We start from the raw sequence: 25654 nt of genomic DNA, 5'->3' as shown, positions 1-25654 counted from the left end.
ACAGATATAAGAGGGTATTTGGATAGGAGATGGTACATATCCTTTATCTCGCATGACAAGGACTAATTGTTTTATTCCCTGCTTAATGTTCTCAACATGTCATCTGGAAAGACTTATTGCCTATAATCCCAAGCAGTGCTCTAGGGAATATTTTGTATGTCAGTTCTTCACAGGAATCGTCTACATACCCAGGTAGGAGGCATGGGGCAGTTCAGATCCAGCTCCAAGTCTTTCTGATGTTGCTTGTTTCTCTCTACACTAAACCTCGGCACAAATGAAGTAGGTAACAGTGGCTGCTGCATCCTGAGTACCAAAGCAGAAGATGATCGCCTTCCTCCAAAACTGTTTCTGAAGACTGAACCAGAAATGACATCTGAGTCACCGGTAGATGAAGCATTTGAGAAGCTCACAAGGTGGTTCTACATCTTCAGCCCAAAAGGTAACTGAAAACTATTGGGAGTCCTACAACCTTAGGGAGCTGAAGGTAACGTCGGGTCGTAAATCCATATCACACAAAAGGCAAAAGGGCTCCCTATAAGTTAACATTTATTCTGCAGAACAGAGGTATATTTCATGAACTTAATGCATCAGTATCATGATGCATCATTTGCACACCTGAATCTCAAACCGCTGCATATATACACATAATGTACATCCCTTGACAGACATTTGTGTTGTCTTCTCCACAACAGAGCCAACTGTCTATAATACTGGAAGTGCAGGAAGGCTCACAACTCTCTCATGCCCGCAAGGTTTCACAGTGGAAGGGACCATCAGAAAAGGTAAGCATAACATGCCCTGACAAGTTGATGAGAAAAACTGTTATCAGTGACCAGTCGCAACATTAACCTCATCTCTTTACGGCAGAAGGTGACCAGCTAGACAATGAACTGTTCCTGCCTCACCAGGCTCCATTTTCTCCCACCTGACAGGAGTTCACAGAGGTTGATCTTGGTGCATTTATTACACGGCAAGTGCCCCCTGCTCACTGTGGTCCATGTTCCAGAGGCGGTAGAATTCTGCAAAGTCCACATAAGGCTCAACACGCCCATCTTCATCCGGCTGGAGAGAATGAGAAGGGCGAGAACGGAAGAGGCCCCCGTCTGAGCTTGAGCTACTACTCTGGGTATGAGTGTTGGTCGACTGGAGGGTCACGGTGGGGCTTTGGCTGCAGATGTGGCCAGGGAGGGAAAGAAAAAGAGGCAACCATTCACTTCAATCAGCACAAATGGCACAGGAAATACAGTTTGAGGCCTCTCTCTACCCTCGGGATGAGAAACCTGTGGCCCTCCAGATGCGGCTGGACTACAACTCCTATCATCCCTGATCACTGGCCATGCTGGCTGGCGTTGATGGGAGTGGTGGTCCAACACTTCTGGAGGGCACCAGGCCAGCAAAGAGTGCTTTACGACACTGTGGAGGATGGTGGTTGTTTTGACAATACCCTTCTCCCCCCCACACACACACACCAGATTTGCTTTACCCTCCAGTGCAACACCTCATTTGTGAACAGACTGGGAGTCTTTCAAATGTTGGTTTTGTCTGGTGTTAGGATAAATGAGAGTCACACTAATTTGAAAGAGCTACAATGACATCCAACTGCACAGGTGAGAGATTGGATTTAGGTAACAGATTCAGATACACAGATTGGTAGCTGCTCCGTATGGCCTGGGGTGGGCAATCTTTTTTCTGTTGAGGACCCATTCCTTCAGGGCGTGGTATTCTGTGGGGCACAAATGTCGGTGGTGGGGCAAGCCACCTCTTTTTTTCTCTCTCTCCCCCACCCCTGCCATCCAGCAGGCTGCTGGGGGGACAGACAGAACACTCTCGCCAGAGGCTATTTCATCATGTGAAGAGGGCTTTGAAATGAGACTGTGAGCTGCACAAAATGAGGCCACAGGTTGCCCACCTCTGTTGCATGGAGTTAGAAGTGCTACAAATGGAAAGGTGTTCCCATGTTCAGCCTGAGAAGCAGCTGACAGGGAAAGCAGAAGGTTGGACAAAATGACCAAAAAAGGAGGACAAAATGACACACGGTCTGCGCAAGGGGCACTTACTTGGTGAGGGTGGGAGTGGCTTCATCCAGCGTGGAGCTACTGTGGGCGCCATTGACCATCTGACCTTGGGAAGGCATGACAAGGGATAACGTTACGCTGGTCTTGCTTGTACTCTGGGCACTGGAGTATGGTACCGATACAGGATAAACCCGGCCTCCTGAAGACGCAGAATAAACATCGTAACACAAGGAAGAGCAAGACGCTTTGAAAACCCTAATGCATGTGTCACTCTGTAACTGAGAGGAATTTCCCTGGTCACCATGGATGCAGCATGGGTGGTTAACCCTTTTCAGCCCAAGGGCCACGTTAATGGTCAGCCAGCCCTCTGAGGGACACGTTCAAGCAGTGGGCATGGCCACTGTACACTTCCATGAGCACAGACAGACAGACAGAGTCACTACACATACAGACCACACATGCACACACACCATACAGCAACCACAAACTCACCATACATGCAGGGACATAGTGCTCTCTCTCCCTCTCTCCACCCCCCCCACACACATTTACCTTCCCCATACCTTGTGCTGGAGTCAGTGTGGGCTGGCTCATTTCACCCAGTGGGTACAAGAAATTCCTCACCAGCAGTGTCATGTCTTCATGCCGAGCACAGAATTTGGACCGTTCACCACCACTGGCGTACGTGTCACAGTGAATGCGCTTCACTCTATCTACCACTGCTTGAGCCACAGAATCCAGTGAGGCTTGTTTGGCAAACTCAGTGGCAATCATGGCTGCAATCTCCTGGAAAGAAAAGAGTTTTTAGGGGGGGAAATGGAATTGCTGCTTCAGATGTTTTCCCAGTCCTTTAGCAGCAGGTTCTGTGCAGTTGAGGCAATGATTAAATGACACTGGGCAGGTCTTAACTACTGAAGCTCAATCCTACCAGGTGGAGCATGCCTGGGCTAACTGATTTCATGGGAAAGAACGACACAATTAACTCCTGTCCACACAGTTGGGTCCTCTAAATATTCTCATAGGCACATGGAAACTGCTGACAGATAAGCAGCTCCCAAAGAGCTGGGAAAGCATCTGAAAGGCAACTAAATAACTGATGTAAAGGGGAAGGCTGTCACAGGTAACCTCTTAGGGTGCCTTTGTCTGCTTGAAAGAAACATTGTACTTCAGTACAGAAAGCATTCATAGCACTCCTACAGGAAAAGCTCACAGCAGCATCCACCTTGTGGGTTGCAACGTTAAAACAAAAATTGAAAAAAAGCAGAATTAAAGTAATAGTACCTTTTCTTGCCCTTTCCTTTCCCTGTGATGCAACTGGAAGTGGAGGAAAGGAGAACCCAGCATTTCTTTGTGGCAGACCTGATTGTTAGGACAAGAAGAGAGAGCCCTGCTGGATCTGGCCAAGGGCCCATCCAGTCCAGCATCCTGTTCTCACAGTGGTCAACCAGATGCCCATAGGTAGCCCAAAAGCAGGGACCTGAGTGCAACAGCATTCTCCCCACCTGCGATTCCGACCAACTGGTATTCAGAGGCGTACTGGCTCCAACAATGGAGGCAGAACACAGCTATCAAGGTTAGCAGTCACTGAGGGCCTTATCCTCCATAAATTTGTCTAATCCTCTTTTAAAGCAATCCAGGTTTGGGACTATCACTACTTCTTGTGGGCCAAATGCCACAGTTAAACTATGGAAGTTTAACTATTGGATCATCGTCCGACTGATGTAGCAGATCAAAACCTTTTCCCTATCCCTCTATGGTAAAACGATTGGTTGTCTCTCTGTGTGTGCGGGGACGAGGATGGAAAGTGGAGGGGACACTTTTTCCGGGGATAGTGTTTTACTTCCCTGAAAATGTTGGCCCTGTGAATCCTCTTCATTTCTCCTGCCTTCTCGTGTGCTTTGGATTTTATGTACCTCTAGTTACTAGTTTTGCTCATCTCTGTAGCCACAGAGTTACCCAGAACTTTCCATGGGCACAGGAAGCTCCCACTGTGGGCACAGGAAGCTCACACAATCCAGGGCAGATAGATCTAATCTAATGGCCCATGCATCTGAGTCAGATGTGGGGAGCCTTAGGCCCTCCAGATGCTGTGGAATTACAACTCCCATCATCTCTGGCCATTGGCCATGCTTGCTGGGGCTGATAGGAGTTGTAGTTCAGCAACATCTGGAGGGCTTAAGGTTCCCCACACCTTATCTAAGCAGGCTACGCAGACACAATTTGAGGACATTCATAAGATTCAAAGGGCAATTTAAAATTGCTCAGGTGCTCTTACCTGATTGGCTTGCCCGGGCCCATGAGCTGCTTCCAGAGCTTTGTAGAGCCCTTCTGACATCAGAACAAGAAAGCCTGTGACTCCATCTAGCGGGTGCCCTCTGTGGATTTCGGGCTCCGCTATGATTGGCTTAGATTTTGCAGTGCTTCAAAAGGGAAAATTGAGTTAGTACTGGACAGAGCAACAGATTTACATTCTCAAAATAAAAGCTGGAAAAGAAAAGTAAGACCACATATCAGGTCTTGCCTCACCTCAGCAGTTCAATATCACTGTAGCCATATTTGACTTTATAATCCCCAATGCGCCGGGTACTCTCCTGCCCACATATGGTTCCTACTTGTTTTATTTTTGCTGCATCCAAACCTGCCAGATAAAGAACCAGCTCACTGTCTTTGGTGCATATACTAGATGTGTCCTACATCTATATCCCAAGGCAAGAAAAATGCCCCCTCCCCCAGCTACACAGACATGTCGAGACAGAGAAAAAGCTCATCGAGGAAAGACAGAAATGTCTCAGTGTGTGGTGGACAGAGAGCAGATTTTCTCCTGCAGTTTTTCATAAGAAAGGAAGTGTGTGCATGCACTCAAAAGTGGCCATTGCATCTTTGCACCAGTGTGCTTTGGTGTAACCTGAGATCTTTTGCACTTGGTAAAAACTGAGTTAGCCAGGAAAGGCTCTTCTGAATTGCCATCTTGGCATGAGCTTTCATGGACTAGAGTCCGCTTCATCAGATGCAGGATGCGTTATTATCCTCAGTTAACTGGTGGATTTTATAAAAAAGCATCACTTTATTTTCCAACCCCCATGCACATATATCTGTTAAGGAAGGATAGCACATCATGCATATGACAAAGTGAACACTCATGGAAGGTTAGGCCATTAAAATGTGTTAGTTTTTAAGATGCCAGAAGAATCTGCTGCAGTGCTGGTTCCAGTTTTCAGAGGGCCTTGGGCAAGACATCCTCCATGGCCCAGCCTCCTACAGTGAGTCTTGCTGCTCACTGCTAGTGTCACCAGCTGCTGCTGCAGAGAGCCAATAAGCAAGCAAGCAGACAGTGGAACCTCCTCCTTTGTCTACTGCTCCACTATTGGCTAGACCAGAGTGAGATGCAGATGATCAAGCAGTTTGTAATGGTTAAGAGAAGAAAGTTCAGAGGACCCTTCTTGGAGGTCCTGCTGGGGTGTGGACTCTCCATAGAAGCCCAATCATACCACCCCTGCTCTGTTGTTGTTTCATTGTAAGATTTCCACATATTGCAAATGGGCTTCTACCATATCCTTTATAAGCAGTGTCATCTACAATCTTGCTCCTAATTTCTATGTTTGATTAATACCGATCCTGAAGAAGATTGGGAGGGGGGGTGTATTGGTGAAACTTGAAAGAAAGCTCTCAATTTTGCAACTGTTGGTTGATTCTAACAAAAGTAATACTCTCTTGCTCCTGTTTGGATCTTTTTTTCCTCTGTTGGGCCAACATGGCTACAAGCATTTCAGTCTAGCTATACATACTGACTCCATCAAAACTGGCGCTGGTTGGGTCTCTTAACCAACATTTGGTGCAAAACCTGATGCAGATGACAAAATTTCCTGGAGAGCAGAAAACAATCAGGGAGTTGAGCAGCTAAACTGCCCTCATATTTCAAAGAACAAACCAATTATTAACAGATTGCCCGCTAGGGGGCAGTTAAAGCATAACAGTTCATGACTGTCATGTTATAGTAATGGGTGAACTCCCCTTGGCTTGCCTCAAAAAACATTTCTAGAGCTGCCAAAAAAGCCATCAGGTTCTTTAAAGAGCTTGAAGTGCCCCCCACTTTGCCCAACAGTGCCCACTACTTCCAAGCAGACACCCTTAAAACCCCTACAGTTGAAAAAGGGGAGGGGGTAACTAAGAAAGCTCAGGGTTTTTGCTTGGGAAAGAGAGAGTCTCTGTGTAACACTGGCAGAAAGGGTTGGCTGGCAACAAAGACTGGTCTGTACTTGATGGGGTCTGGGCCCACTATGAATTGGGGAAAAGCTTTTTGAACTGGGGCAGATTTGCTCCATTATTAATTACACAGCAGTTCAAAGTCCTTTCTAATCCACATCCTAATCACTCTTCACATAGCAAGGAGAGCAAAGCTACACCAACTCATGGATTTGTTTTCTTGTTAGATGCATTTTTTCTACCCACCCGGAAAAGCTTTGAGTCAATCTACTATATATATATATATATATGGATATGGACTGCCTTCAAGTCGATTCCGACTTATGGCGACCCTATGAATAGGGTTTTCATGGTAAGCGGTATTCAGAGGGGGTTTACCATTGCCTTCCTCTGGGGCTGAGAGGCAGGGACTGGCCCAAGGTCACCCAGTGAGATCATGGCTGTGTGGGGATTTGAACTCTGGTCTCCCAGGTCGTAGTCCAGCACCTTAACCACTACACCACACTATACCATGGTATTATTTTATCCCTACCTTGCAGCAGCCTAACCAGTTTTAACCTGCAAAGCAGATTAAACACAGACACAATTACTTGCCTAGGGTTATCCAAGACAGCGTTGTGGACGGGCAGTGAACTAAAACTGCTCACATCCAAGCCCAGAGTATTACTCTCTATATGCAGGGTTCTGATTTTCAGAACAAACACTACAGAAATGTTGATCTCTGGTTTCCCAGGATGAATACTGATATTTGATTTCACCACGCCACTGTGGTTCTCTTTTAAAAAAACTAACAGCTGATCAATCATTTTAGGATCACTCGTGCGATCTAAAATCTTCATGCCAAGTTGTGTATGAAGCTGAGTGATAAGCGAGAACTTAGTGGGTGCAGCAGGGGGTAGATAAGAGAACAAAAACTAGAAGGCAAACTAATTTTATGTCCCCAGGAGGAGGAAACAGGACAGAGAAAAAACTGACTGCTGATTCCATCTTAGTATGAAATATTGGAATGATTGGTAATACATTCCATGCTGAATTCAGTCCAAGAATTCCCATATTCTTCATTCTGACACAAAACAGGCCTCTGAATCAGACTTCAAAAGTTAATTTGTGCAGAGACCCACCATTCAGGGGGATGGACCATAGCTCAGTAGTAGAGCACATGCTTTCCATGCAGAAGATCCTAAATTCAATCCCCAGCATTTCCAGTTAAAAAACCAGGTAGGAGGTGATGTGAAAAGCCTCTGCTTTAAGACCTGAGAGCCACTGCCAGTCAGAGGAGACAATACTGGATTAGATGGGTCAATAGTTTGACTCAGTACAAAGTGGCTTCCTGTGTTCCCCTAACAGCAATAGAACCGGGCTTGAAATCTACAGTAGTCTGAGGATGAATTGTCGCAATCAACATAGCTAACACCCTGACAGGCTAAACTGTACTGAACAGTGGTCTCTGGCTGCATATTGCGATGGACAATAACGCCAAGGCTTCTGCATACCCGCCAGCCAGCTTGCCCAGCTCAGCTTGTTAACCACGCTTTTCAAATACCAGCACTGAACAAAGGCAATGGTATTGTAGATGCTATTTGCCAAATGCTGACTGAATTGTATCAACCAAAGAACAAGGAAGGGACCAGCGGCGCTTGAAGGAGTCAAGCAGGAGGCATGGCCATGTCAAAAGTCAGGTGAGAACTGGAGGCACAAAAATTTGCTCCCACCTCCTGAAGCCTGGGAAATAAGGAAGCCCGTGCAGGTCAAACTAAGCGGTGTTGCTATCTGGAGGGGGCAGGAATAATAAGTCATCGCAGTGTGCACCTTAAAAAATGCATTCAGACCTATTTCCAAACACACCCAGAGATTGACTGAAACTGAGAAGATGTTCTTCTGACAGAAACATCTTCTTGCTCTCTTCCTCTATCACAGGGATGGGGAACCTATGACTCTCCAGATGTTGCTGGACAACTCCCACAGCCTGCATGGCCAATGGTCAGATGACGTTTTTTGTTGCTGAGCAACATCTGGAAGCCTGCAGGTTCTTCATCCCTGTTTTATCCTCTTGGAATCTCAGCAGAGATCAGCCTCTTGATCATTCCCTCCAGGCACAAAAGCTGGACCATATGGGCATGCAGAGGGTCACCCCCCCCTCCTACCTTTGGAGCTCCCTTTCCTCAAAGGCCAGTAAATGCCTGAGCCTGTGTATCTTTGGAAACAATGCAAGACTTTTTAATTGAGGCGGGCCAGAGATGAGCAGGAGATTCCCGGGGGACTGGATTCTTTATGCAAGATGATATTCTGTTTTGATGATGCATTTCTAATAGCTACCCATCCTGAGTCCCTGCTGCAGATTTAGTTTGAAAAAAAAGAAAAGAAAGTAACTTCTCATCCATCAGTAATTAATCATTTCTGATATCCAGTATATACTGGCTGGAGAGGGAAGATTAACATCATGATTTGGTTCGTTTGGACAATCTTTGGCTTGATGCAACCAACCAGAGAACCCACCAACAATAGTGATGCTTTGCGGAGGGGGGGGAATCACCATGAAAAAACATGCCTCCCCCTATTGTAGGGGTGAGGAACCCATTGCCCTCCGGACATTGATGAAATACAACTCCCATCATCCTTGACTCTTAACCATGCTGGCTGTGGCTGACTGTAGATCAATAACATCTGGCGGGCCACAGGTACCCCCACTCTACTGGCTCAGGTGTGCACTGAGGCCCATCCCTCCCTGGAGTTACTTTTCTGCTGCGCTAAGAACACAACACTCACCCAGCTGGGAGAAGCGGAACAGCTCATCTTCGTTCTCCGTGGTGTGATCCATGTTGAGTTGCGTCACTTGCAACCCATCTACTGTGGATTTGCACAAGAGTGCACGGTTTGTTCCTGTGGAGAAGGAGTGCATTTTGCAAAGGTGGAAAGGGGGACAAATGAGGCACCTGGAAACACACACACACACACACATTCTCTGTGCAATCCACCACTACAACCTTGAAGCAGCACTTGTGACTGCCAGTGTCTTATCTCTCCTCCATTTTCCTAGGAAACTATTACTTCAAGCAGATCCATGCAGATTCAGTGGCCCTGTAAGGATGCCAGTGAAGCCTTTCTCTCAAACAGAAAGGGTGAAATAATCCGACTGCAACTGCTCTAACTTGTCATCTCTCAGTGTTGCGCTCACGAAATGCCCAAATCAAAAACACCATGGAAGAGGAACACACCTACATTGGCGATGTAGAGCTTGTTGTTAAGAATGACTGCCACAATAGCCATGGCCCCTCCAGAGATCTCCTTTTCTACAGCCTTCAGCCGTTCCACAATTTTCTGGTACTGAGGAGGCAGCTGGTGATGGGGGACCCCCTAGAACACAGGGTTGTGGAAGCCTGTGTAAAAATTATCGGTGCAAAATTTCTGGAGCCTTCTCTATACACACACCAAAACATTTAATTCCACTCTTTACATTTCCATCCCCCTTCTACACCCAGATGTACAGCTATCTGCCAGCTTTATGCATCCAATGAAGTGGGCTCTGCAAAAGCCTGTGTTGTAATCAATGTGCTAGTTTTTAAAGTGCTACAATTAAAACAACAGTTGTACAGCATTTGACAGGCTCTGGAGAGACTCAAACAATACAGTCCATATTTCATTTAATGTAGATCAGTCCCTCTGTAAAAACTTTTAACCACTTTTTGTTGCATTCACAACTAGGGCTGTAAATGGATGTTTTTTCTTTCTTTCAAGGCACGCTTTATATGGGTGAAATGGGGATTGAAATTCACTTTAGTGATTAGGAACACAGAAAACCAAAAGACTGCATCCCTTCTGGATTACTCAATTATTGTCATTTAATTATTAATTTAGGGGTCACCTTCTATATATGCATCAGGGCAATTTACATAATTTATAATAAAAACAGTTACTCCGCATAATGAAGAGTTACAAGAGTGCAGTTTTGTGCCTACAGCTGAAAATGACCAGGCAAGGTACCCTGCTCTGATTGTCTTTCACCCCAGCCTGCAGGAATCACATCAGCTCTGGCAAGTTCCTATTTTAATTGCTCTGCTCACTGTTTCTGAGACCACCACCTGTTATTCAAACAGCACCAACGGAAGCAGCAGTTTGAAACATGAAACAGTGGAAATGGGGCTAAGACTGTTCCCTTCTCACCCCTTCAGGATAATTCAGCAGACTATATGGTCTTTCCAGAAAGAAAATGCAGTTAATGCTCCCTGAATTCAATAATGGTTCTTTAAGGCTAGGAAGAGAAGTTACCTCTGGCAGCTGTGACTGGAGACTGGCTTTCTCTGCCAGTGCATCATCAATGGACTCCAAAAAACTCCTTTCCACCACATCAAAAGCCTGAGGAAGCCCCAGAAGGAAGTCAATAGAATAATGAGTTAGAACACAAGCTTTGAACTGCTGTTCCAGGTACATGGAATCTACCGAACATATTTCTTCACGCATAATGCTTCAGAACTTCTCAGGGGTTCCTAGAATGGGCTAAAATTACTGTGCTCAAGTCAAAGGGAATTTTACCACTAAAATGTTTTCACTATTCCAGCTCCTTGCTTGTGCCAAGCACCCACCATGACAGTTTCACAGATCAGAGTGCTGCTTTCCCCCCCTCTACAACCCCTGGATCCAGCAGAACAAGAGCAGTGAAAGCCTGATGCAGAGCTGTCTGCACTGCTTTGACAAAGGAAACACTAGGGAAAAGTGAACACTAGGGAAAAGTGTGAAGGCTGGCCTCATGCATTTCACCAGCCAAGGAGAAATGTTAAGAGATTGCCCTGGTCTTACAGGCTCCTACACATGGCAGGCTCTCTTACCTGTCCCAACTATCAAATGCCAACAAGATTGCCATTGTATGCAGATATACACCACCATGGGGTAGAGCAGTGGCCAAGAGTTTGATTTATAAGCCAGGATGCCCCTAGTTCAAATCTCTCCTCAGCCACAAGCTCACCACATGGCCCTTATTTCTCTGCCTCAGTCCCACATCTGTAACAGGAGAAGATAAAACTGGCCTACCTCTATTGAAAGATTACTGAAATAATGAATACAATACACTTTGGAAATGTAAATGTCCTATATGAATGCTAAACATTTTTGTCCCCACAACTGAATCGCCCAACCACTCCTTGCTGGAGCTCCCGGTGTCACCCCTAAAACTTCACACTTTGCAGGGATTCTTGGCCCCTGAATCCTGGTAGGCTCCTCTACTCCCAGCCCTGGATTTGTCATCAGTCCCCTCTATTGCAATCATCTGAATGCTGCTTGGTGCTTTGTTGCTTCTCAAAAGCATCAGACCTTCTACATGGGGCAGTTTCTGAATGGTAAAAATCACATGAAACAAGTCAGCACTGAGAAAGGAAAGTCTTTCTCAACTCTGGTTGCAAGAAGAACACTGCTGCTGGTACCACTCAGAAATGTTAGATACATCAACATTCATGCCTGTCTGTACTTTAAGATTCTCCACTGAGGCAAGGCAGGTAGCTACCAGGTAAGACAGCCTTCTCAGTGGTGACACCCCAGTTACGGGCTGCACTCTCCAGAGAGGTCCAACTGGCATCAATTGTGTTGTTCTTTCAATGCCAGGCAAAGGCCTTTTAGATGTACTTTTAATCATGCTGATTGTTTTTAATCTGATTCTTTCAGTTCTTGTGTTTTTATGATTGTTTGCGTCTGGTTTTTTTTCTTTTTCTTTTTATGTAAACCATATTTTTTAATGGAAGGGCAGTATTAAAATTCCTTAAATAGATAAAATAAAATGCACACAGAACATCAGCATGGTGCCAGTTTGTGCATGTTATCACTTATTTTTCCTCATCCAAAGGGGCCAGCCCTGTGGTGCAAGAAAAAGGATTACCAATTTATGCCTAATTTCTCCAAAGACAGAACTCCATTACCTGCAGTAAAACTTTGCGCACATCACCATCATCATGATCTGCATTCAGCTGGCCCAACAGGAGTTCTGCAGAGAGCCTCTCCCCCACAAAGTTGGTGATCCGGTTGCCATCATAACCGTTGAAGACTCCATAGAGGTAACAATTGTTCTCACTCCTGCCAAAGGGAGTCAGGATGGGAAGCGGCAGTTAACAGAGTGGCATTCACTGGGTAGCTTGGGAGTAACAACTTGCTTCACAGGCCATGCAATAAATCAGGGGTAGTCAACATGGTGCCCCCCCAGATGTTGCCAAAATACAACTCCTATCATCAAGTGGCCAAGCTAGCTGGGGCTGATGGGAGTTGGAATCCAGCAACATCAGGAGGGCACCACATTGGCTACCCCTACAATAAATATTACCAAATTAAAGGGAGATTGTTAAAATGATCGCCATGGTTGCTGCTGATCTGTTCCAAGTCTGCAGGCCCCTTACCTGAATTTCAACCAGTTATCCTCTAAGGGGTGAATTTCTGTTCCTTTTCCATCTGCAGTGTAGGAACGGTTAGGGGCAGAACCCACACCAGAGAGCTGACAAAGGGGCAAGTCATCTGTCCAGCTTAGCTGCTGCTCCTGGATAATAAAAAGAAAGAGCCCCCAATGAACTTCTTCCAGTAAAAGCAGCAGAGATAATGACTGGCACCATGCTGGGGCAAAGTTAGCTTCTCAGTTAGGGTGGTACTCTAAATGAGCTGATGAACTCTTATTGAGTCTCTTTTCCCACTAGCATCTGATCTTAGTTGCCTTTCTTTTCATTCAGTTATGCTCTGTATCTTACCCACTCACTCTTATTGCTTCTTCCTGCTTTTGCTACTTTGCTATTTGGGCTTCCTTGTTCTCCCTTCACTCAAACCTCTTCCTACAAATTAAGCAAAAAAATAAAAGAATAAAAATGTCTAGCATTGGGTTCTATGTATATGTGAAATATACTCTAAATACATAGCTGGTTATGCAGAGAAAAGCCAGGTGAGTGTCATCCATTTTATTGACCATAACTAGAGAAGTCAAGCTTGCTTGCCACATTCATGCTTTTCTATGCATAATTTGGATTTTTTGTGTATATTTTTGAACACTTTCCTTGTGCTTTCTAAATAGCTGCCCTACAGGAAGCCACAACTCTTGTTTTCAGAGCAGCGGGGATGTAAACCAGCTCTCTGTGCAAGGTGAAAGGGTAAAATTCCTTTCCCAGGAAGGGAATTTGTACCATCCCTCTGTACTTACACATGATATGCCAAAACACTGAATCTTGTGTGCTTGTTTGTGGTTTTTCCAGATACCAGTTTCCCCAGAAACATTACAGGAAGAATTTAGTAGAAAAAGTGCCTGTTTTATATAGGTTTGGAACTACTGCAACTGATTATCTCCATATAACAATCCTATTAGTATGTTTGGACCAGCAGCAATTGAGATGAGGAGTGACCCAATTCCCTACTCGCATGTGGGTATCAGGTGTCAGTCTGTTGGTCATCCATAAAAACCACTATGATTTGCTGGGGAAAGCCAACATCTGGAAAAGGCCTGCACACCCACTAAACTAACACTGCCAGCCTTGTACTGTGGCTCACCAGGTGTTTGAAAACCCACTGTTTTTCAAGTCCCTCTAAATCCAGCAGATCTAGCACAGGAGCTCACAAATTGGCTTGCCATAGTTACTATGGTCTCTGTCCCTTTTACCTCTAAGAAGCTAATGTGACTTCAGGATAAGCCCCTGTCTCCCTCCCTGCATCTACTGGGAAAAGGCTAATCTTCTCCCTCCCTCCCAGTTCAGCCGAGTCTTCAGAGGCACTCTGACCATCTCCAAAGAGCCGCAAGATGCTGGAAGCAAGACCCTGTGGAAAGGACAGAGTTGGTGGTGAACATAAATTTAGGACCCTTGATCTAGGTTCTAATAGGCTGCCATACAAGTCTGATGACAGCATTCAGTTTGGTAGGCCATACAGTACAGGCTTGGGTTGGAAGCATCTGTACAACTCTCTCTATAAAGTCAACGGACACACATTAGTACAGTAATACCTCAATTAACAAAGTAGATGCGTTCCTGGCCATTACTTCTTTAACAAAAATGTTGGTACGGGAGGTAGGAATAACACAGGAAGAATAGGGATATGTTCCTACACCCACTCATAGATGGTGAGGAAAACTTCAACAGGGGCTTTAAAGGGCGCCTACCCAGCATCCATCCACTCTCCTCCCCTCTTTCTCCTCTGAATCGTATTGCTTCCCTCCCCCCCCCCGCCCTAGGAGAAAGCAAGAGATCTCTTTAATGCAAAGCAAACACACCCATTTGTCAGTTTCACCTTAAAGCAAAGGCACAGGATTGAAAGTTTATCCATAGCAAAGCAAAGCTGGTCAGTTTCACCTTTAAAAAAGCTTTCCTTAAAAGGAGCTTGGTTCCTGGAGGATTAATTAACTGAGGTATGACTGTACAGGTATTTGTTTTAGGATCAGTATTTCAGCACTAATCCTAAAATTTAAAAGAGAAGTACCCTGAAACAGGGATAGGGAAACCCAGCACCAACTTACACACCCATTAGGTGCCCCATACAGCCCACACAAATTGGAGATAACTTTTTCCTACAGAAAGTGGAGGAAGCAACCAGAGGATCAGCTATCCTGGACTTCTAACCAACAGAGATGATTTGGTAGATGAAGTGGCAGTTACGGAAACTCTGGGGGAAAGTGACCACACCATACTTGAATTCTTGATTTTAACAGAAGAGAACAAAAGCTGAGAGTAGCCATATGCACACCCTGGACTTCAGGAAAGCTGATTTTAATAATTGTAAGTACAGTTCCATGCAAAGCGACCCTAATGAGAAAAGGAATCTAAGATGGGTGGGAGTTTCTAAAAAAGGAAATTCTAAAAGCGCAATGGCAAGCAATTCCAACAAGGAAAAAGGGGAGGAAACAGCAGAAGAAGCCAATGTGGCTTCATTAAAAGCTTAGAGCTGACCTGAAAACAAAAAAGGACACATACAGGAAGTGGAAAGAAGGCCAGGCCACAAATGAAGAGTATATTATTATTATTATTATTATTATTATTTTATTACACTTTTAAACCGCCCTATAGCAACAGGCTCTCAGGGCGGTGTACAATATGATAAAAACACATTTAGAACCAGTGAATGTGGATAAAACATGTAAATATAAAAACACATTAAAAACAGATTAAGACAAAATAGAACATTACACTAATTAACTATAACGTTAAAATTAAAAAACAAAACTAAAACTGAAACTAAAACTAAAATGCCTGGGCAAAGAGGTAGGTCTTTACCTGGCGCCGAAAAGATATCAAAGAAGGCGCCAGGCGTATCTCGTCAGGGAGGGTATTCCATAATTCGGGGGCCACCACCGAGAAGGCCCTAGATCTCATTGTTGCTCTCCGGGCCTCCTTGTGAGTTAGAACCTGGAGAAGGGCCTTCGACGTCGAGCGCAGCGAACGGGTAGGTTCGTAGTGGGAAAGGCGCTCCATCAGGTATTGCGGTCCGGTGCCGTTAAGGGCTTTATAGGTAAGAACCAACACTTTGAATGTGGCCCGGAAACGTATTGGTAGCCAGTGCAGTTGGGCCAGGACAGGTGTTATATGATCAGATCTTTTAGTCCGAGTAAGGACTCTGGCCGCAGGTATAGGCAGGTATCACAGAATTGCAGGGATGGCGTCAGGAAGGCTAAAGCTGAGAATGAGCTGAGGTTAGCGAGAGACGCTAAATGCAACAAAAAAACTTTCTTTAGGTATGTCTATAGTAAAAGACAAAGAAAAGAAATGGTGGCACAGCTACTCAATGAGGATAGCAAAATGATAACAGACAACAAAGAAAAGGCAGAAGTGCTCAATTCCTACTTTGGCTCAGTCTTCTCCCAAAAAAGAGTCTATGACCCTCCCGGGAAACATGAAATGGAAGGGGCAGGATTAGAGCTTGAGATTGATAGACATACATGCAAGGAATGCCTAATCATTTTGAAAGAGTTCAAATTGGCAGGGCCTGATAAACTGCATCCTAGAGTATTGAAGGAACTGGCTGAAGAACTCTCAGAACCGCTGTCTATTATCTTTCTGAAATCATGGAGGACTAGTGAAGTGCCAGATGACTGGAGAAGAGCTAAAGTTGTCCCTATCTTCAAAAAGGAGGAACCAGGGAACTACAGACCAGTCAGCCTAACATCAATCCCTGGAAAACTCTGGAGCAGATTATAAAGCAGTCAATCTGTAAGCACTTTGAAAACAATGCAGTGATTACCAGGAGCCAACATGGATTTATGAGGAACAAATCCTGCCAAACTAATCTTATCTCATTTTTTGATCGGGTAACCTCCATTGTAGACTGTGGGAATGCTGTGGACATAATATATCTTGACTTCAGCAAAGCTTTTGACAAAGTGCCCCATGATATTCTGATTAGCAAGCTAGCTAAATGTGGGCTGGATGGAACAACTATCAGATGGATCCACAGTTGGCTCCAGGATCGTACTGAAATAGTGCTTATCAATGGTTCCTTCTCAAACTGGGTGGAAGTAACGAGTGGGGTACCACAGGGCTCGGTCCTGGGCCCAGTGCTCTTCAACATTTTTATTAATGACTTGGATGAGGAGGAACAGAGCATGTTTATCAAATTTGCAGCTGATACAAAATTGGGGGGCACAGCTAATACCGTGGAAGACAGAAACAAAATTCAAAGGGACCTTGATAGGCTGGAGCATTGGGCTGAAAACAACAGAATGGAATTCAACAGGGATAAGTGCAAAGTTCTACACTTAGGAAAAAGAAACCAAATGCACAGTTATAAGATGGGGGATACTTGGCTCAGCAGTACAACATGTGAGAAGAATCTTGGAATTGTGGTTGATCACAAGCTGAATATGAGCCAACAGTGCAATATGGCTGCAAAAAAGGCAAATGCTATTTTAGGCTGCATTAACAGAAGTATAGTTTCCAAATCGCATGAAGTATTAATTCCCCTCTATTCAGTACTGGTTAGGTCTCACCTTGAGTACTGCATCCAGTTCTAGTCTCCGCACTTCAAGAAGGATGCAGACAAACTGGAACAGGTTCAGAGGAGAGCAACAAGGATAATCAGAGGACTGGAAACAAAGTCCAATGAGGACAGACTGAAAGAAATGGGCATGTTTAGGCTGGAGAAGAGAAGACTGAGGGGAGATATGATAGCACTCTTCAAGTCAATGAAAAGTTGCCACACAGAGGAGGGCCAGGATCTCTTCTCGATCATCCCAGAGTGCAGGACATGGAACAATGGGCTCAAGTTGCAGGATGCCAGATTTCGACTGAACATCAGGAAAAACTTCCTAACTGTTAGAGCCATACGACAATGGAACCAATGATCTAGAGAAGTAGTGGGCTCTCTGACACTGGAGGCATTCAAGAAGCAGCTGGACAGCCATCTGTCGGGAATGCTTTGATTTAGATTCCTGCATTGAGCAGGGGGTTGGACTTGATGGCCTTACAGGCCCCTTCCAACTCCACTATTCTATTCTATTCTGTTCAAATCCCACTATGGTCCTTTTTTGGCGTGCGGACTGATGCCACCCTGGGCTCCTGCTGGGAGGAAGGGCAGGATCTAAATCTAATAATAAATAAATAATTCAAAATAAATGAGAGATCACAGGCAAGGGACTTGGCCAAAGCATAAGGGAGTGATGAGAACGAGGAGTGCTGAATAAGCACATCTCGCAGGCTACATGGGCAACACATTTTGATTTCGTTTCTTCTAGTATGCCCTCTTTTCACTCCCACAAAACATGAGGAAAGGAGGGACTTATTGCCCCCCCAAACAGAACCAGGTATGTCACCAACTTCTGTGCTGTTTGTACAGACCACCTTCTACAGATCAAAACATCAGGGATTGGGGAAACTTCCTTTCACTGCTCTTCCCATGTTCGTACTGAGAAAGAATACAAGCAAAGAATACCCCTCTGGGGACAATTCACTTCCAACACGCATCTTGAGTTGCCAGTATCAAACCCCAAGCTAAGAAAGTTTTTTCCAGGGGCAGCTTTTCCCCATCACAGTACTACAACTGGAGAAGAAGCAGCCTCTGAAGACATTATTTCTTCTATGCAACTCTTGAAGGTGGTACTTAAGCCCTTTTAGTCTGGCACTGACGGTTGAACACCCGTCCTACAATCCTTGCAGCTACCAGTGCAGGTGGAAATAGAGCAAGGGATGTGTGCCCCCCTCTCCGATTTTCTTGGGGCTACAGCTCCCATTGCCCATGCTGGCGCTGGGAATGATGAAGTCCAATAACATATCGAGGGCCAGAGGTTCCCCACCCCTGGAACGGAATACCAAAAGCAAAGGAGTACAAGACTTTTTTTTAACAACTGTCTTGCAGAATGTTAGGCAGGTGCAGCTTTTTTCACTGCTGCATGGCAAGCTGCACCTGTTAAAAAGCCTTCTTCAGCGTAGTTAATAAAGCCGTAGACGCCCTGTTTCCCTTTGGTTCTACACCCCTTTACTTGCACTGGGGAGAGAACCTGTGGCCCTCCAGATGATGATGGACTACAGTTCCCGTCATCCCTCTCCGTTGGTTACGCTGACCAAGGCTAATGGGAGTTGGAGTCCAACATACATCTGGAGGGCCACGGGTGCCCCATTCCTGCTTTGCACAGACACACAAATCCACCCCCCTCACACATACACATCCTCATACTTTCTCGTAACACGTTACCATCCCCGCCCTGTGCTGTTAAGACAGGGGCCACCTTCTTCATCAGAAAAGCAAGGAAACCCAGGCACCCCAACCTTTCCCTTGTGCCCGGGGAGGCTGGTGGCATTGTCCTCTCTCGACACTCCCGCCCCCCTTTCCATAGCGCCCCTCTAATACAGGCTCGGCTGCTCACACTCTGCAGGAGACTCCTCCTCGCCGTCGCCATCTTTAAGCAGAAGCAACATCCTCCGCCCTTCCCCTGGCAAGGGAAAGGAGAAGACAAGAGGAAGGGACGAGAGCGTCCGTCAGATGGACGGGATGCCGTAGAGTGTTTTTTTTAAAAAAAAAAACACTCGGTCACAGCGCCTCTAGGAGGACGGAGGGAGCCATAGCGGTTGATTGATTCTCCCACCGCCCATTCCTTTTCAAAGTGGAACAAAATTAAATTGCAGACATGGAGAGAGGGAGTATACGCGATGAAGCGGTGAGAGCGTATTGTAGGGAGCAGCGGGGCGCGCTTTAGAACATAAGGCGAGCCCTGCGGGATCATCATCACAGCAAAGGCCCATCTAGTCCAGCATTCTGTTATCCACAGTAGCCGACCAGAGGCCTCTTGGGAATCCCACAGGCAGGACGGGAGCCTCTCCCGCTGTTGTTTCCCAAAGGCATGCCCATACCTCTGATCCTGGAAATAGCCTAGCAGCCTTTCCCAGCCTTTGGGTCCCCAGATGTTGCTGGACTACAACTCCAATCAGCCCCAGCCAGCATGGCCGATGGTAAGGAATTATGGGAACTGTAGTCCAACATCTGGGGACAGCGAGGTTGGGAAAAGATGGCCTACAGAGACAGCAGGTTGACTAGTAGCCATTGAATGGTAGCCACTTCTGGAAACAGTTCTTAGAAGGGGGTGGGCAGTTGATGGATCTGAGAAGCAATGGGTGGATTTTGGAAAAGAAGAGTGGCTAAAGGTTGACAGGAAGGCTGTAGTAGGCAACAAGCAATATGACCATTGTCTTTGCATCTTCACGGGGGATTTATTTCTAAAACACAGGAAGCTGCTTTATATCAAATCAGACCACTAGTCTGTCTTGTTCCGTCTGCACGAACTGGCCTGGAGTCTCCAGGGTTTCAGACAAGGATCTTTCCTAGCCCTTACCTGGACATAGCAGGGATTGAATCTGGGATCCTTGGAGCCATAGCTATGATTCGTATCTGTTCCTTGCTCACACAATGTGGGTGAAAGTCATTCAGTGGTGAAGTGACTGGCTGCAGTCTTGTTGTATCTACCTGTCTATGCACCATCAATGTGCATGGCACTTTTGAGGGCAGATCTCTGTCCTGAGGAGCTCGCATTCTAACGTTTTACACAGGTGAAACAGAGGGAGCAGAAGGAAGTGGAAACTGGAAGACTATGCTATTATTTCTGACAGGTAGGTTACAGACTAGGGGGAGCACAGGAGCTGCAGTAAGTGTGCGTGTATGCCAATGGCTTCATGGCAAAGGTGGTTTTTGAGAAGGGGATTTAAGGAAGAGCTAAGACAGATGCTCTTGGAGGTCACTGATTCATAGGGTCGCCTTAAGTCATAGTCGACTTGGAGGCACATAACAACAACAAAGAAGTGACAAAGGCACCTTTGTAGAGGTAGTTCCAGCTGTGCATAAGCTCAGTAGCATCCTATGCACTTAAACCTGGAATTTAGAATTTCTTCTTGGGGAAACCCTTGGTTCAATTAAAGTTTATCTCCCCTGATTGCATGGGGCTCCTTCCCTGGGTTACATGTCACCTACTGGGAGCTTTGAAGAATTTGGTGAAACAGAGTTGTTTATTGTAGTCTCTGAAGCTATCATAGTTAACTGTATCATGTGCAGTGAGATCCTACGCTGGTGTGCTCAGTACTAAGTCCTGCTGAATTAAATATCTCCATTAAATCCCAGTCTGCATCTGTGTTGGAAATGCTTTTTAATGTTTTTAAGGATATTTTGTTGTAATAGTTTAAAGTTTTATTTTTATGATGTTTTAGAGCGTTTTTAGTGCTTCTGTTTGCTGCCCTGGGCTGCTACTGGGAGAAAGGGTGGAATATAAATCTAATAATAACAACAATAATAACAATAATAAAAAATGGGATTTGCTCCTTGAATGCATACAACTGCAACTTTAGAGAGATGTGGCTTGATCCTATGCATGCTTATGAAAGGCTGTGCTCAATAGAACTTATTTCCAAATAAGGGTGCATAGGACTAGTCTTAAATGCCACTGCTAACTATGCATTGACATAACCAACAGCAACCATAGGCTATGTAACCCATTACATAGACTTAATTCATGGTAACTTTTTAGAAACGGGGGATGGCACTCAATTCTGTCTATACCAGTTGAGTATGGGTTAGCTGTAATAACTCATAGCTAAGAGAACATAAGAAGAGCCTGCTGGATCAGGCTAGTGGCCCATCTAGTCCAGCATCCTGTTCTCACAGTGGCCAACCAGGTGCCTGGGGGAAGCCCGCAAGCAGGACCCGAGTGCAAGAACACTCTCCCCTCCTGAGGCTTCCGGCAACTGGTTTTCAGAAGCATGCTGCCTCTGACTAGGGTGGCACAGCACAGCCATCACGGCTAGTAGCCATTGATAGCCCTGTCCTCCATGAATTTGTCTAATCTTCTTTTAAAACCATCCAAGCTGGTGGCCATTACTGCGTCTTGTGGGAGCAAATTCCATAGTTTAACTATGCGCTGAGTAAAGAAGAACTTCCTTTTGTCTGTCCTGAATCTTCCAACATTCAGCTTCCTTGAATGTCCACAAGTTCTAGTATTATGAGAGAGGGAGAAGAACTTTTCTCTATCCACTTTCTCAATGCCATGCATAATTTTATACACTTCTATCATGTCTCCTCTGACCCGCCTTTTCTCTAAACTAAAAAGCCCCAAATGCTGCAGCCTTTCCTCATAAGGGAGTCGCTCCATCCCCTTGATCATTCTGGTTGCCCTCTTCTGAACCTTTTCCAACTCTATAATATCCTTTTTGAGATGAGGTGACCAGAACTGTACACAGTATTCCAAATGTGGCCGCACCATAGATTTATACAACGGCATGATGATATCGGCTGTTTTATTTTCAATACCTTTCCTAATTATCGCTAGCATGGAATTTGCCTTTTTCACAGCTGCCGCACACTGGGTCAACATTTTCATTGTGCTGTCCACTACAACCCCGAGGTCTCTCTCCTGGTTGGTCACCGCCAGTTCAGATCCCAGGAGCACATATGTGAAATTAAGGTTTTTTGCCCCAATATACATAATTTTACACTTGTTTATATTGAATTGCATTTGCCATTTTTCCATCCATTCACTCATTCTGGAGCTCTTCGCAATCCCTTTTTGTTTTAACAACCCTGAACAATTTAGTATCGTCAGCAAACTTGGCCACTTCACTGCTCACTCATAAAATAGTTTGCATGTGCTCAGAGGCTGACTCATTAATTTCTCATGTTCCAGACCTAAATCCTGGGGTCCCACTCTAACCAAGCCTTTTCTTCAACACCTGTTAAACTGGTACATATTTTTTGACTTCGTATGGATTTGCTTTCTGAGTTACACCATCAGTCCATCTAGCCCAAAGGTAGCCAATGTGGTTCCCTCCAGATGTTGTTTGATCCCAACTCCCATCATGCCAGCCAGCATGGCCAATGACTAGGGATGATGGGAGTTGTAGTCCAACAATATGTGGAGGGCACCATGTTGACTACCCCTGATCTAGCCCAGTGCTGTCTACTCCAACTAAGTGTCTCTCCGAGAGCAAGTGCTTCACTGAACAAGGTTTTTCAATGGGAGATCCAGTGGTTAGAATTTTGAAATCTTACCTGTAAAGGTCCAAAGAAGATGAAAATATCTGCAAATATAATGCAACAGGTTCTTTCTCTGTCTACTCTTAACAGCAGCCTCTGCCTATCAGTGCCCAGGCCTGAGTGGCATTCAGAAGCTGGCTAGGCCATTTTTATTCAAACATATAACTGTCAAGGATAAAGCTGGGGTTATTTCACCTGCATTAACTATGTGTATGGAAAATGCAGACATGAACAGTCTATTGTTTAAAGCCCAGGGGGTGGGAGAGAGCATCACAACACTGCTATTATGATTGTTTTTGAATGTAATAACTTTATTAAGACACACCAGTAGTTACCACCTTCACTTTTTTAACCACAAATATACAGGACGTCGTAAACACAGGTGCCAGGATTTATGATAGTTGGGGGGTGGGGGGAGGAGAGACATACTGAAGGAGAGAATGGCCAGTTGGGGTAGAGCTTTGAACTGATTGGACATTTTGTAGATCCTGTATGGAGCAGGCCACCCTTTCATTGTCACATATGTATAAATATGTACATGTATAGATTTATATTATACATCTGTACATATATAATATATATACTATACAGAGGCAGTAATACAGTAGATGAGGGGTGCAGAGCCCACATGATGTTGTCAGTGCCCCTGGGAGAGGAAGACTGTCAAAACAAAGTCTGTGTTCCATGAGGCAAAATGAATTGCCTTCCATGACTTCATAGTCTCAAATATGTTCCAGTTTAGATTCCTAAGCAGACCCAGTCTGTATCTCTTTCTATGTCTAGGCATATAAGGTTCTGTCCATGTGTTTGTGAAGTATGGGGGACTGGCGGTATCAGTACTGAAGCTCTCTTCCTTTTATTCCCAATATGTGTGAGAACAGAATGACGGAAGTACTTATGCGTATCTAGAGCTGAAGGGAAACCTTAGTTTGGAGCAATAGCTGAGGAACTGGAATGACAACTGGGGCTGGTGTGCACACTTGACTGATTGTGCATCAAAATGGTGTCTGACTAGAGTTGAGTTGGAAAGCACCATGCCATTCCTTGTGGGGCACTTAGGAGCCTGCAGCAGACCTACGTAACTTGGGACCAGAAAACGCTGATGTTCAGCTGTGAATGGCCATCAACTAAGTGCAATAAATTTCCCACTTTTGTTGCCTGCTTGGGACTCCAAACACCTGATAGGCTGCATGTGGTTTGGAGGGCCAGAAGTTGTGCAGGCCTGGTCAACAGTGACAGGGAGTTATCTCACATGCTTAGCAATATTTCTCTCTCTGTGCATGGCTTACATTTCCCCCGCCTGAGTAACTCAAAGCTGTAGGCTGCATTCACGCCAGAGAAGCATCATGCGGTATTTTAAGCACAGTACAGGCGGACCCCGCTTATACGGCAGCTTCCATTCCGGACCCCCACCGTAAAGCGGAAATTGCCGTAAAGTGGAACCCCATTGAGTATAATAGGGCGCATCACGCAAAAATGCTGCAAAATCGGCTTTAAAACGGGGAATGAAAGCCGCCACATTAGCAGAATGCCGGGAAGTGAAGCGCCAGTAAGCAGGACCCTACTGTAAGGGATTTTTAATAACATAATTTTAAAGCTGCTTCACATTTAACACAGCAGACAGATTACATCAGTGTTTGCCATGGGAAACACATGTGAAAGGCAGATGTGTGTTGATAACACACACAAACACAGAGATATGTGTCAGGAAGCCAAGCTTGATGCCAGTTTCCTGGAGCATATCCACTACAGTAGGGCCCCGCTTTTGGAGTTCCACGAATACAGCGGCTTTTAATTAAATTAAGGCCCCACTCATACGGTGCTTGTTCCGCTTTTATTGCGTTTTTCAGGCATCGGGCGCCATTCTAATGAATGTTCCACTTTTCAGTGGGTTTTGCTTTTAGGCGGGGTCTGGAACGTAACCCGCCGTATGAGTGGGGCCCTACTGTATGTGTAAGGTGTACTCATCTGTCCTTCACTTTACATGTTGACTGAGGGAAACACTGGTCCAATTCAGTTGCTCTTTAAAATATAAAGTGGTTTGGACTGGAGTGATCATATGGTAAATATTTATTATGTGCAACACAGTGCTGGACAGTAGCTTCACAGGATGCAAAGGTGTTCTAGCAGTATGATCAAAGAGCAATCACAGGAGTGACAGCTTCTGGGTAGCCAGATTATCTCATCAGACCCATGGGATGCTGGGCCCACTGATGAACACCCTTTGATCACTGAAAAAGATCACCCTGCATGACAGCCAGCGTTAATACACACATTTTCTGGTCATATGAACATTCTGTGCGATAAAAACTCTGCTGTGATAACATCTTAAACGATTATTCCTACGCTCACAAATCAGTATGGAAAATATACCAGTAGAGCACACAAACTAGGAATTATCAAAAACCAAAGAAGCGGTCCATGATGGGCCACTGGCCAAGACATGAGCAGAATGTAAGGGTTGTTGTGTGTGTTTTTTATGTGAAAGTTGCCTTTTTCCAGACAATGGCCACAATTCTACAGGTGTATTTATGTTCCGTGTGCCAGCACTAATTGCAAGCCACAGCTTTGCATGCGCTCTTGTTTGATTGTGACCCCTGAACTTGTTCACATTCCACCACAGTTATGTGCAGGGTATTCCCTTGGTTTTGTGAGGGCACTGTAATTGGGAAAAGCATCCCTGTTTAAACTTAGGAATCCACCCATATGTGACAGAAAAGGGGGTATAAAAACAATCCCCATGGTACATGTTAAGATTCCATTTGGACATATGCAATTTAACACCATCTTGGCCAAACCTCCAAGGCAGAACCCATCTTTAAATCTCTTCTAAGAGAACGGAACAGATGCTGACAAAATGGAAAATCTCTCCTTCTACCCATTCCCAATGAAAAGCATGCAACTGACACCAATGAAAACACTGGTTTTTCACTCTCCCAATCCCGTATTTCTCTCTTTCCCTCCCGGGGGAGAGATGAAAAAGGAAGGACCCT

General features: G+C 45.2%; 2 protein-coding genes across 10 annotated transcripts in view; both read right to left on the bottom strand.

The window, feature by feature from the left end:
* The window catches only part of SYNGR1 (synaptogyrin 1), a 229589-nt gene that overhangs the window by 166882 nt on the left and 37053 nt on the right, over positions 1–25654 (bottom strand). The gene's annotated exons all lie outside the window — the stretch shown is intronic.
* Positions 530–19133, bottom strand: TAB1 (TGF-beta activated kinase 1 (MAP3K7) binding protein 1). Of its 9 annotated transcripts, none has more exons than XM_061639174.1 (13): positions 19015–19133; positions 17143–17265; positions 12593–12729; positions 12122–12275; positions 10485–10571; positions 9434–9572; positions 8985–9098; positions 4542–4653; positions 4291–4435; positions 3297–3374; positions 2579–2801; positions 2058–2214; positions 530–1168 (listed from the first exon to the last, which is right to left on the bottom strand). In XM_061639174.1, exons 1-13 carry the CDS (start codon positions 19045–19047, stop codon positions 964–966), a joined length of 1707 nt encoding a protein of 568 aa, XP_061495158.1. In that variant the 5' UTR covers positions 19048–19133; the 3' UTR covers positions 530–963. The 9 variants fall into 9 exon arrangements, with proteins under 9 accessions (XP_061495158.1, XP_061495159.1, XP_061495162.1 ...); XM_061639175.1 differs by lacking the exon at positions 19015–19133 and adding an exon at positions 18825–18853; XM_061639178.1 differs by lacking the exon at positions 17143–17265 and having other exon boundaries at positions 19015–19131.

The sequence above is a fragment of the Rhineura floridana genome, chromosome 8 (assembly GCF_030035675.1).
Source record: "Rhineura floridana isolate rRhiFlo1 chromosome 8, rRhiFlo1.hap2, whole genome shotgun sequence".
Lineage (NCBI taxonomy): Eukaryota > Metazoa > Chordata > Lepidosauria > Squamata > Rhineuridae > Rhineura > Rhineura floridana.
The sequence above is the reverse complement of the archived record's forward strand: the minus strand, read 5'-3'. Positions and strand labels throughout refer to the sequence as shown.

Bases quoted from the DNA above. Each gene is read 5' to 3' on its own strand.
- TAB1 (XM_061639172.1), bottom strand. From the start codon at position 15,631: ATGGAGCGCCTTTCCCACTACGAACCTACCCGTTCGCTGCGCTCGACG. The intron at 9,573-10,484 runs GTAACTTCTCTT...CCTGTGTTCTAG, and splicing joins TCCAGTCACAGCTGCCAGAG to GGGGTCCCCCATCACCAGCT. The intron at 4,654-8,984 runs GTGAGTGTTGTG...TTTATCTGGCAG, and splicing joins GTTCCGCTTCTCCCAGCTGG to GTTTGGATGCAGCAAAAATA.